The 13,522-nt window shown below is 34.9% G+C and overlaps 1 protein-coding gene across 2 annotated transcripts in view; it reads right to left on the bottom strand.

Moving 5' to 3' along the window:
- Positions 1-1,535: 1,535 nt before the first annotated feature.
- The window catches only part of TTC21B (tetratricopeptide repeat domain 21B), a 35,338-nt gene continuing 23,351 nt past the window's right edge, over positions 1,536-13,522 (bottom strand). Inside the window, exons 22-29 of one of the 2 annotated variants that reach the window (XM_064718317.1) lie at positions 12,277-12,358; positions 11,380-11,530; positions 10,800-10,961; positions 10,203-10,398; positions 9,078-9,302; positions 6,389-6,509; positions 4,067-4,134; positions 1,536-3,163 (exon numbers count right to left, since the gene is read on the bottom strand). In XM_064718317.1, coding sequence (XP_064574387.1) covers positions 3,086-3,163; positions 4,067-4,134; positions 6,389-6,509; positions 9,078-9,302; positions 10,203-10,398; positions 10,800-10,961; positions 11,380-11,530; positions 12,277-12,358 — 1,083 coding nt within the window. In that variant the 3' untranslated portion in view covers positions 1,536-3,085. The remainder of the gene's footprint in view (positions 3,164-4,066; positions 4,135-6,388; positions 6,510-9,077; positions 9,303-10,202; positions 10,399-10,799; positions 10,962-11,379; positions 11,531-12,276; positions 12,359-13,522) is intronic. The other variant, XM_064718318.1, reaches the window with a different exon arrangement.

Raw genomic sequence — 13,522 nt, 5'->3', positions numbered from 1 at the left:
GTTCTGTTATTTCTAGATAAAATCCTTCCTTACGACTTTGGCAGCTGATGCCTAAACTGTGGCAAGCACTACAGCACCTGAGACAGGCACAGCCAGTGGTCAACTTTTGTAGCACAAAATTCTAGTAAGGCAAATTTCTAGAGTGAACTTTAAAAAAATCTGCTGTTTCCCAAAATAAAGCCTGCACTAAAGGGCATAGTGACTCCTTAAAAAGCCCAAACACCCAATCCCAACCATCAAGAGCAGTGTCAAACAAAACCCCACCTCAGAACAAGACAGACCATTCACACAGCTTCTCTTTTAGCAAGCACCATGTCACATAATTAGGAACAACTTTTAGCAGAGACAGAAGCATGAGATTTTTGCAGTAATGGTCCAATTCTTTACATTTTATGGCAGGTCAATGTTGCAAAACCCAAAGAGTTCTAATTACATTGAAAGACAAAGCAAGAGGTAAAACCACAGAGCAAATGAAGCTAGACAGCAAAACCACTGTTAACATCTTTGAGAAGTGGCATAGTCATAAGCTGATGGAGAAGTACTTGCTAGTGAAATATTTTCTTATTTTCCTCTTTTCCCCCTGTTCAGCACTGTATATGGAACCCATTAATGAGTTCTTTATCATCACCTTCTGAGGAGCCAGAATCCACTGCCACTGAGACTTTCCTGAAATGTCACCTTTCAAAGAAAATCTTCAGCAAATTGTCTAACATTATAAGCTCTGTTTAAAGTATGTTTATAAAACTACTCACTCATTTAATGAATAAAAAGATTAAATTTTAGGTTACTAAACCAGAGCTGCCTGATTTTAGGAAGTCTACAGCCTTTCTAAAAATTGCTGTAGCCATATTTGAGAAATTTGCAATAGTGAAACCTAGTCCAGAAATGGGGAAAAAAATCCCTTCAAATTCCTTCCACTCTATTTTTGTTAAGGATCTTACTAGTTTAGTTACTTTTAGCTATTTATACTAATAAATTTTGCCTAATACTTCCTAGATACTTCCTAGACCATCTTTTTAGCATTCTATAAATCCAAAAAATGGTTGCAAATTAAACCAGGAAATGGTATTTAGCACAAGGTTACCAAAAATCATTTTATTTCCTTTAGAAGATATTCTAGGCATTCTGTACCTGCAGATGAAAAGGGGGACAAGAGAGAAGAGGAAGAGACACCTATGGCTTATGTTGCTATAGCTACAAGATGCTTAGATTTTCAGTTCCAGTGAATGAATCAATAGAACCCACAGCTTCACTCTCCTCTTTTATTCATCAAAGGCAAAAGTGGAAGATGGGTTGCTAAGCAACATCACACTGAAGAGTGCAGGGCTTTGAAATTAGCATTACTGACTCCCCTCCATCCCAGAAGTCTGTTCCATTCAAATCCACTTATTAAGGAGCTAAAACACCCCACCAAACTACCAGAACATGCATTTTTAAAGTAAGAAACAGTACAAGCAGATAGGTATGACACCAAACCATTTCTTCTGCAGATAAAGTTTAAAAAAAAAAAAAATTAAAGAAAAGCGCAGGAAAACTTCAACTGGCTTACATAAACCAAAAAGATATTATATTAAAGCAAGGTTTTTTCTGAAAGACTACTTAGACCCTTTTTTAAAAATATTTAAATTCAAAGGCATGTCTCATTTGTACTCCTATTTTAAAAACCTCAGATATAAAAAGACACCAGTGCCTAGATGGCTAATGGGAATTCAGAAATCCTACCTGCACGGGGTATACATAAAACTTGTCACCAAACTTGAAGTCTCAGTTTAATTTCTATCAACTAATTTCTGTACCTTACCATTGTCATGACTGAATCTGTCACACCTTATGAAAGGCTAATGTCCATCTTATGAGAAAAACAAATCAGATGCAGGTGTCTGGACGTTTTTGAAAACATCTTGTACCTGTTTTTACTCTGAACTTCAGCTGAATGTTATTCCTATGCTATCCAGGAAGCAACAACACATTGATCTTGCATGAATAAGGCTGTGTACAAGGAAATGTTGTTTTACTAGAAGCTGCCTCAGTACTTATTCTTTTTATAGTGAAAAAACGCCACCAATGTTATAAACTATTTATAACATACTGACCCCCACAACCCACCTGTCAGAGTTCCCCCATCCTCAGCATTCTCCAGATCTTTCCATGTTCCTCATTCCACTCCATACCATCAGTTTTTCCTCAGTACACTAAATCTTCCTCCTCTGAGCTCCGTCATGCTGCAAACGTACAGGAAAGGAGCAGGGGGCAGTCATGTACAGACTGACTGATAGTGCTCAAACAGAAAGGACAAAGCCACACTCTAAGTTTCAAGGACTGCTAGGGAAGAAGAGGTGACTTAAGTAAGTCTCTTCTCCCTTCTAATATCCACACAAATCTTGCAGAAGTGTTACAGTCCTGAGACACATCTGTTCATTTTAGTTGAGCTGACCAACAGCTCCAAAGTCACTGGAATGCAGGACCTAGCAACCACCAGCAGGCAGCATCATTGTCTAAGTGATGCAGCTCAATGCATTCGGAAAACAAGGCTAAAAGTTTCCCAAGATACAGCACCCAGTTATTGATAAGCAAGATTAGATACAACAGCAAACAGGCTCCTTTGTTAGCCTTGAGTTGTCCTAAAAAGAAACCCAAAAAATCAAACTGAAAGTAACTTTACACAATGTCAACAGGAAAAGCCAAAAACTTGCTTACAAAATATATAAACCTAATCACTACCATTGAGAATTCCCTTTTCTTAGCAATGCACCTCCAGTAGATAAGACAGGTTGTTGTTTTAGTGTTGCTTCAAATAAACACAACAAAATATGGAGTTATATCTTTAAAACGTTTTTATAATGCCAATAACACTTTGTTATGATAACACTTTACAAAACACATGTGGGAATGGTATTCTATCCTGAATAAGAAAAAATATAATTTCTTTCAAGGTTGCAGACTTTTCATAAATATAATCCAGATCTCTAATATAGTTAAATTCATCATATCCACAGTATTTTTTGCTGACGTGGTCTCTGTCACTGCAGTATTTCATTCATAGTTTCCAAAGTCTGATTAACTCCATGAGTCATGAAAAACAAATTCAGTTTCTTAGAGATGCTCGGGCCTTGTCCAGTATCTCCTTCCTGATCTTCGGATAGTTTGGATGCACTTTAAGGACCTGTTAAAAGACAATACAATCCAAAAGTTCTGAGTTGGCAATCTCCCTCATCACTGAGCTGATGCATTTTAAAACTAAAATAACAACAAGTTTGTTTTAAGAATGTACAAATATTTAATTGTGGATAGAGGCCACTACACATGCAAGTGAAAACCACCTTTATCAAAGACACTTTACTTCATTTCCACTGTTCTTTCAGCTTGGTGCAGAAGGCATGGGGGTCATAGGCTAAAGCCTCTGGGTGGCTTGAAATGCATTTCTCAGGTTTTAAGCATTCTTTCTCTGCGATGATGAACTGCCTTTATGTTTGCATTCCATTGAACCTTTCATAGCATATTCTACCTACTTCATCTTCTCTCCTTCAATTCCCTCTTCACTCCTACCCTTCCCTTCATTTTGCCAGTCCTAATTGTCTTTATTTCTCCCAAATAGAGCAAATTTATTTTATTATTAATTTGAATAGTTATTAATTAATAACATTGCTTCTACTTCTTTAATAGTAGCCCTTCCTCTTACTCTGTATTCACTCTGCTTATGTTTGGACCATACAAAGTTAATACCTCAAATTACTTTCTAACAGTGTTTTCTGATATTAATATTTGTTTTGATCAATTTTTTCACCTATACTTCTGTATGGATTCACCAAGTTGCAACAGCATGGCCAAAAGAAGGCAGTGCCATTTGAATATCCCTTCACGTATGACAGCCAGTCACTTTCATTTATCTGCTTCCATGGAGCTCAAGACAGAGCAATTATGAAGAGGATATTTAAATTTTTAGACAGGGCACTTTTCCAACATTAAGCTATGCATTTTAGAAATGTAAACTCAATCAAAAAGAAGGGTCACTTGCAAAGAATGTTGCTACAGGAGACAGAGTATTAAACACAAATACAAGTTCTACCTTATGGCAAACATCAATTGCATCAACATATCTCTTCCCTTTCAGGTAATTGAAAGCCAGCCTGTAGCCTGTAATTAAAGAGGTGACGAGAGAGGGGGGAGAGGAAAAGCAACAATTTCAGTTTCTGTGTTGAATAATAAATATATCACATTTAAATTTATTTTGGATCACTATGTGTTTCTAAAGTTATTTTTTTTCCTACTGTTGACTCATATAAGCCTGGTAATGATCAAAATTTCTACTGAAAGTCACATCAAGTAGTAAATAGAAGTCCTTTACACACTGATAGCTACGTCTGAATCAAAAGGAGACATTATTCTGGGGAGCATGTGCTACTAGACAGAATACACAATGGCTGCGTTCTTTCAATTACCATGGTATCCCACAGAGTTTCTCACTGTGGCCTGCAATACACTGTCCCTCTGTAAAGGTAATTCCATTATTAAAGGAAAAAAGGGGAAAAAGAAAAAAAAAGACAACGAACCAGGGAATTAAAATGCTATTCAGTAGCAGTGTCAGCAGACCACTGATATAAAAAGTCACATGGAATAGCTAAGTTGCATAGCAACATGCCAGGCTGGTACTTGCAACCTAAGAGGTAAAACTCAAGTACATCAGCCTGGACAGAGACTAGGCCTGAGAAAAAAGACATTATAAGCATGCACTTTCCAAAACTTTAAATTTTAAATCTTTCATTTTTAAACTTATCTTCACTGGCAAATACAGGATCTGATACCAGTCTGTATGGCTTTACTTGCCAGATGGAAATCTGCTGCTTTAACCATTTTTGTTCTAACACATGACAATCCTCACAATGCTGTAATGCAAAACTAGAAACAAATGCACAAAGTACCTTCAATATCATACTCTCTTTTCTGTGCTAGATTATTTCACATTTTACTTTCACTATGGAACACTCCTATCTGGATATAAAAAGGTTTTGTAATTTGTTGACTTACCACTCTCTAGGGAGTTTCAAAATAAAAAAATGAACAGTCTTGATTCTATGTTCTGTACAAACTTAAGAAATCACAACTCTTTACTACTGAAACTTCTTTCTAGTACATTTCATTTGATTAACAACTGCAATATTTTAGCAACAACACCATGGCTTAGTCTACAAGAACAGGAACATCTAGTAAAAATTACTGCACCCAAACTCAGATATATAAAGGTTTTTCCATTTAACCTATAGTCAGATTTCTATCAGTTATTATTATTTCTGTTTTGATATAAGCCTTCCTCTGGTTTGACCCTCCTAATGTTTTGGCTCAGTACAGATGACTCACAACACACTCCATTTTGGTAACCCATCCATGTATGTGTATTTTCAAAACTATGTTATAAAAGCAGGAGCTAACCCACAAACATTTAGTCACTACTTTAATCTACAGATCATATGAGATAAAACCATAAACCAATCCACTGCAGTTACAGGTAAAGTAACAAAACATTTGGCAGTCCATGCACATAACAGTTAATGTATTTTTTTAAAAACACTGGTTTTTCAGCTGATGCCAAAGACTGTCTCATCCTAACGCTAAAAAAAAACCACAGGGGACAAAGAGAGAGCACAGATGAAAGACTAGAGGTTGTATGTATTTCCAAGGGGCAATAAACACATCCCAAAACCACTGGCCTTGGGACCTAAGGACAGGTTCTTGGTGTTAAGTAAGAAAATTTAATTTAATCCTATGTATCCTTTTCACAAAGGGTTTCCTACACTGAAACTGTCTTAATATGTGACGATTTAGTGCAAATTTCAATTTATTATCGAAATTGAAACTTGACTAGTGCCTCAAGTTTTCAGTTTGCCATCTTTTTTTAAATAGATATATTTAAAGACACAATATAATTTTTTTTAAATCCTCACTCATGTACATAAAACCTGATCCATATAGATAATTTGAACAAAAAATGAAATAAAGAAATCAGTGACTTGCCACCATCATATACATATATATAATTATAAAAGACTCTCTACTACAAACAGTATATAGTAATTACTATAAATACAGTATTAAAGTTAAAGCTGTAAATACAGAGAAAGCTGTTCACAAACAGTCAACTGAACCTGTTTCAGATCTAACCTTGTAGTAAAACAGTAAGCAGAAACTTCTGAAGTATCATAAAGCTGCTACCTCTTGCCATGAGGGCTCTTTCCATGTTCAGTACACCTTTAAACATTTGTGGTTTTATGTGAGGAAAACCAGTGATACTTCATTTCTATAGAAAATTAAAGGCAGTCTTTCCAGTAAAAGGCAGTTGTTTCATTCCTACCATAGTACCCAAAATCATACTTTATAGCTTATATATACGTGCCTACTGTTGGATTCGTCTGGTTTCCATATTTCCAGGCCATCTCGTAATTTACTGCTGCATCCTTATATGCCTGTTCCTTTTCCATTATGTATCCCATGTATTCATAAGCCTTGCAGCATGACTGCAAAATATAAATATTCATTCAAAATTTTATTTAAGTAAGCTTGTATATAATAATACTGACAAATTAATTGCTAAAACACTCCAAATCCATACAAGTGGAAAATAAAAGTGATATTTGTTCTAACTTTGATGACACAGTAGTCTTGATTTAAAGTATCTGTGTTATAAATGAGTTATACAGAATAACGGTCTACTCCAGATCAAGTACAGAGTTCTTGAGAGAGCCACTGCAGAGTTCTTCAGAGACCACTGCAATGACTCTACAAAAACAGCGATCTCTCTGAGTTAATAATAACCCCACACAGCTGCATTTCAAGTCTAGTGTTGTACCTTCCACAAACATTGTTTGGATTTTTTTCTTAAGAAAGTATGCTCATAGCTTTGTTTTGGAAATGGTTTAACATTATCATTTTCCAATTAAAGCTTAAAGAGAGTCAAAAGTAACCAAAAAAGAAAAGATCAACCATTAAGTATTTAATTTTTTATAAATCCAAGGAGTAAGTCACAAGCATCTGAAAAGCAGGTTCCAAAAAACTATTAGGCATTAGTTGAAAATACTAGCTTTGCTTATATTATACACACATATAAATCCATCTAACTCCATAATAAAACTTAATATAAAAGATATAGTAATTCATGCAGAATCTTACATTTAGCTCATAAAGCAGGAAAACAATTTATAAAAAACCTAACTACTGCATGCCCTTACCATGAACAGTTTATATTATCATGCTGCCAATAGGTAAAACATTTTCAAAAGAAAAACATAGGCAACTTTTTTACAAAGACAATGCAAAACAATATTGATATATAAATTACTTTCCATCTTGAAATTTACTACTTTCAGTTAGGCCTTCAAAATTTACTGATTAAAAACTTTCATATCACAGCATAGTGGGATCAGCATGGGAATGCTTGAAAGTTGAGAATAAAAATATACTTCCCTTCTCATTTATAATAAACAAACCAAAAAGTTCAAAATCAAGAGGTGCAACCAGTAAGAAGCCTCAATTTCATAGAAACAGACTGCTCACTGGCATCTTACTAACCAATCCTAAGTCTTTCAAAAACAAAAAACTCCTTATTAAATTACACTAGGCTTTTATGAAATTTTCACTCAACATATTTACTTAAATTGTATATATATGTCATTTAATTCTGTTAAACCAACAGAAAAACTAAAGAAGTAACATGTTTTCTCAATCCAATCAAGTCTTCCAAATTGGAGACTACCACATAAAATATTGTCCTGTTGATTGACAAGATATGTTAAGATGTAAACCACTCAACATCTCTTTGTATAGCACAATTCCTGCTTACCAGCTTTGCATGCAACTTGGAGAGAAGTCCCTCTCTTTCCTGTGCTGCTTTGCAGGGAGCCAGATATACACACTTCTAATCTGCCATCCTCGTTGCTAAAAGCACAGCCTGTTTATCTAAGTCACTCATGAGCCTCAAACATTTTAGAAGAAAATAAATTACTTGGTAGGCTATGTTTTACACTTGGTAATTTCTACAACAAAGCAGCATTCGTGGGATACACCTCCTCAACAGACCATCTATTTCAAGATAAGTCTTGTTTTGGGAGATGACTCGTGTTTATCCTTCAACTGTAGGGATTTTGAAATGGAACACACCCTATTTAAAAGAGGCCTCTCTGCAGAAGTACATAATAGCACTATACCAAGAACTGTGGTAGCTGTCTCTCAATTTTATGTTCAGAAATCACGTGTTCAAAAAACACCTCTCAGAAGCTGCTAAAATGTGATCGAATAATGAACCTTACCTTCTATACTATTGAATTAATAAAAAAAGTACAATAAGCATTATGTCCTTTTCCAAACCAAATCTGTGCTCTATAAAGAATACTCTGAACCTGCAGCACAGTGTGTATGGAACACCAGTCTACTGGACTGTCTCACATGAAGGGAAGTCAAGATAGAAAAACCTGATCACCTTTTTGCTGATCAAAATGAAAAATAAGCAGAAGCTAAGATCTGTGCTTATTCCCACAGTCAAAGCAGGGTATTGTGCAGTTTGCCTGCTCAGGAACCCTGAGGTAAAACACACATTAGACCTTGTCCCCTGATAATCTACCAGACAGTATTGCCACGGAAAAAGATTAATACCAGCATTAAAAAAATAATCCTGCACTGTAGCAGGCTTATGAACACAAATGTTTAGAAACATAAGGTATGAATATAGTATGTCAGTAAATGGAGCAAGTCTCCAAAATTTACAGTCACATCTTTCTTCATCAGTTTTGTGAGACCATAGAATGCATTTCTGACATTTCATAAACAATCCAGGCTTTTTGAAACCTGTGGAAGTTGCTACAGAACATGAACAAAAATGACTAAGCAGCAGTCACAGGTTTGTCTACTGCCCTCCAGTGTGAAGTTGCTGGTTTCCTGTCTTGTTTTGGTCCACTTCTCCTTAATAAGTGAAATACCAGGCAAATGAACAAATAAATGTATTTCAAAATTCTGTTTCAGAGGAAAAGCAAACATTTTGATGAATTAGAATAGAAAGGTTCTAAGGTTACTTTCAATGTGCACTGACTTACCCTGTTATGACGAAGGCACCGTTTTAGAAGCTCACCTGCCATATCATATTTGGCAGATTGAATGTATATATCTGCAAGCAGAAGCCAACTCTTTTCAAGCTCCTCTGCATCAACGGGATTCCAGCTCATTTTTGCAATCCGTTTTAAATGATTTCTGGCTCTTGGAGTCTGTTTCAAGATCATGTAGGCTGTGGCCATTCCAAAAAGTGCTGGTATATGATCCCTCTGCAGTAAAAATACAGTGACTGCTTGATGCTTTTTTTAATTTTGATTTTAATTTTTTTTTAAGTAAGACTTTCTTCAGGTATCTAAAAACTAAACTAAAAGCTAAATCTCAGGAAATAAAGATAGAGTGCCTAATCTTACAGACATGTTTTGCACCTAGTGCTACAATTATTTCTGTAATCATGATAACCAGCGGGCACAAGAAATGCTAAAAAAATCCAGATATTTCATCTTACAAGAAAAAAAATCAGATACCACTAAGAGCTATACCTTTTATATACAAATAAACACTCCAGATAAAATCTGGAGTCAACTGGAAGTTAAAATAAAAGTGGTATTTTTTACTTGCAGAGGTGCCTGTGAAAAGGGACTCTGATTTCTCTTATTAGGTGTACAGCTCCTAAAAATTTAATGTCTAAACTGTGTACATCCCAGCTTTATATAAACAAATAGGATTCTTAAAAGCCACCATTCTAGGCAAGAGCCTCAAAAGCAAGCAGTAAGAACTCCTGGCACAAATGCAATTTTTTACTTCAGTAGTAAAGGATGAGAATGGGGGTCACATCTTGCAACTGCAACTCCTACATGCAGAGAGTAGTTGTATCAGGAGCTAACTGAAATGCTGCCTTCTCCTTCTCTGTGCTCCTGACTCACTGCTGGTATTCTGCCTTTACATCTCTTTCTAAGGTTGTGCTGTAAATACATTTGTCATAGTGCATTGAAAAAAAAAAAAGAAACACCTTTTTCAAATCTTATATAAAATTTTTGATAGGAGAATAATCCTTAGAGCAAATAGCACTAACACGTGCCACTGCTGCTGAATGTCAATTGCTAGACTGGTTTAAAAAAAACGTAGCAAGTATGAAAGGGAAGAGTGAGGAAATGAGACAGGTTACTAACCTCAGCCTCAACTATTTCTGCGAAAGTGTTCAGTGCTTGTTCAGCACTTGATTTTTGTTTGGTTGCCATGAGACAATGATTCTCCATGACTCGCAGCTGAATGTGACCGTGAATGGTTTGAGGCTTGAGCTCCTTCAGCAGGTTTCCTGCTGTTCTTACAGCCAACTGTACAGACTCCTGCTTCTCTGTTGAATTACTATTATCAGAAAAAAAATGTTCATAGAAGCTTATTTTTTTAATACACACCAAACTAATCAACAAGTTAGAAATGCTTCTGTGCTAAAGACATGCCATTTTTGTAGAAAAATGGCTCTGGTATACAGGCATTCTACATTGATCCTCTTCAACAGCAGCAATTCCAATCTAACAAGCTGATATTAACACTGCAAACGACCACCATTCCAGAGAAAATCTTCTACATTTTCTGCTTGACACTCACGTATTACAGTATAGAATGGTCTCTCACAATAACAGAAAATACTCAAAGCACGAGATGATCTTAAAGTTCTAGCAATTTAAATTAACACATATTGTGAAGGGGCAGCAGAAGAAGGAGATGACAGAATAGCCCAAGCAATATTTATTTCATTCACCTACCCTATGTCAGTATCGAGATTTTCAAAGACTTCTCCACCCACAGTCTCATTATCTGGGTTCAAACAAATTTCAATCATGTTGTAGATTGCATTCTGTCCCCACTCACTGTCCTTTCGAGCTTTATTAAAATGCCGCAGTGCATCGTTCGGTTCACCTGTGTACCTACACGGATAATTAAAATATTTAAAGCTGGGCAAGTAAAATTGTCTGCTCCAAATTCCACCCAAATCCCAATAAACCCAAGTATTTAAAAACAGATGACCCATTTGCACACACTGATATTGCAAGGTTTGGAGAGCACGCATACTATTGCAAGGATCTTGTTTTTGCAAACTAAAAATAGTCTGACAAGTTATAAAATGTGAAGATAAATTCTTATAAATTATGAAGATAAACAGAATTACATTATTGAACCTGGAAGAACATACTGAGATATTCAGAGAAACTGAGAATTCCCTTAAATTCTGACATCTAATTAAATCAACATAGCACCTTTAAATGACAATGAATGACAAGAAAATTAATTTTAACCTATACTTCATAATCAAATAAATCTTATCTTAATAATAATTGCAAGTACCAAAGATACAGTCCTTTGCAGTAGTGAAATCCTGGTTCAAGCTTTGTTCGGGAAGAATGTTTTTCCGCCATTAAAAGAAATCTTGGGACTTCTTCTAATTTCCCGGCTCTTCTTAACAGATCAATTAAGCGAGAGAGGGTGACATAGTTATCTAAATATACAAATAATTAGCAGATTGTAATTCTATTTATTTGCTATATGAATAAGATAAGAAATAATGAGCCTGCCTTAATTTTTTCACATATAAAAATTTAATACATAAGGCACATTTACACAGTAACCTTAGATACAAGAATGAAGATGTCAAATGATACTTGCAATATCTTTATACAGGTTTTTATAGAAGTATAACTGTCCCTCACTTTCAAAAGCACTCAAAACCATTTGCTGCACTCTTGTGCACTCTTCTTTCAAAGTCCACTAGAAAGCTTTACATTCATTAGAGTAAAATTTTAACAGATTTCAGTAGCTTTGTCTCTGGTCCTGACCTGAAAATTGCTTAAAAAAAACTTACTGCTGTCCAAGACAAGTTTCCTTTATTAGTCTTCAAATAAAATATTACCTTTGTGCTCATGCACTTGACACTTTTAATACAAAAGAAAGTGCTTTACAGTGAAGAAGTAAATAACGTCCTATTTGTATTTGGCTTAAGGTAAACTATGCACATTACATTGCAGCAAAGTAAATTACTGTATCTACAAGAAATATTTTTTATCATATTCCCTTAAACCACCTTTATGTTTTTATATATGATAATGGTCTTTGGCTTTAGTATCCATTACATTATAAATAAAACATTTCTTTTTAATCAAAGAGTTTTTATTCAGCTATTTATTCATCTCTTTCATTAGAACTATATATCAAAACAAATTAAAAGTATCACTGCTAAACATTCACCTGGCTTGCGTTCCAGGAGCTGCTGGAAATGAAAAACAGCTTGTTCATAATCTTGCTTCCTGAACATGAGATCTGCCATCATCTACAGCATTGAACAATTTTAGAGAAAACAAAACAAGATATTATAAACTGTGAAACCATTAAACAAAAGTTACAAATAATTGTCTTGGTTTAGGGTAAATTTGGGAGGAAACACTAATGAACTGTGATTATGTGGAGAGCTAAAACTATAGCTTTAAAGTGCTGCAGGAGCTGCACAAGAAGCAAAATCACTTGGACTTTTTTTACTTTCTGGAAAACAAACACAATATATAACACACATGGGTAATAATGAACAAGTACATGAACACCTTTTCACATAAGGTGAAAATTAAAAGTTAATTAAGTAGTCTGCCATATCTTTAAAATATGTTTTTTTACCATTGTATAGTTTTACTCCTAATTTTATTTGTAGTAACTGTAGATTATGCACATGGAAAGCAAAGTTAGATTACAGTTAGAGAAAAAGAAAGATGATAGCTCACTTCAGCAGGGAAGGTAAAATGAGTTCTTTAATTTCAGTTTCTCTCCACTGACAGCTAATATAGAGTAGGTTTAATAACATATTTCAAGAGTGCTATTACTTTGTTCATGCACCATACTAGAACAAATTTCAGATGTTAGATTGCTATAAGAAAACAAATTATTCCCATCTTAAAATAACATTGCTCCTAGTGTGTAACATCAAAAGTTGCTTAGTCTATTGAGCTGACTTTTAGGCCAAGAAATATACATGTCCTAGACAAGAACCCGCAGCTATGATTAAAACTTGTTAAGTAGAAATATGAGTAACTAAGGTTGAATGAAACTATAAAATTACCTTAAATAAATAGTTCTCTTATTCTAGCACTTTAAAAAAAAATGTTTTCAATATTACTGTGCCGGAAAAGTAGCTTCTTCCTTGAGTATTAGCCAATTATCAATAGAACATGCATTGAGCCATACTTTATCCAATCTTACTACAACACTTTTTCCTTTACTTCCAAAGACTCATTTTATATTGAAGTAGAACAATGGCTATGACTGTTAGAAACTTCCTGTTGAAACATCAGCTGGCATAAACAGAAAAACATTTTGTTGCCATGGATTTTTCACTTTTTTTTTTTAAATCATAAAGCTGGAGGCTCTTTTAAAAGTGGTGCTTTATGGATATATCATATTGCAGGCACACAAACATCAAAAAGCATTGCTGCAGCATTACTGTAAC

This window comes from Zonotrichia leucophrys, chromosome 7, assembly GCF_028769735.1.
Source record: "Zonotrichia leucophrys gambelii isolate GWCS_2022_RI chromosome 7, RI_Zleu_2.0, whole genome shotgun sequence".
Lineage (NCBI taxonomy): Eukaryota > Metazoa > Chordata > Aves > Passeriformes > Passerellidae > Zonotrichia > Zonotrichia leucophrys.
Note: the sequence above shows the minus strand (reverse complement) of the source record. Positions and strands in the feature narration are given on the sequence as shown.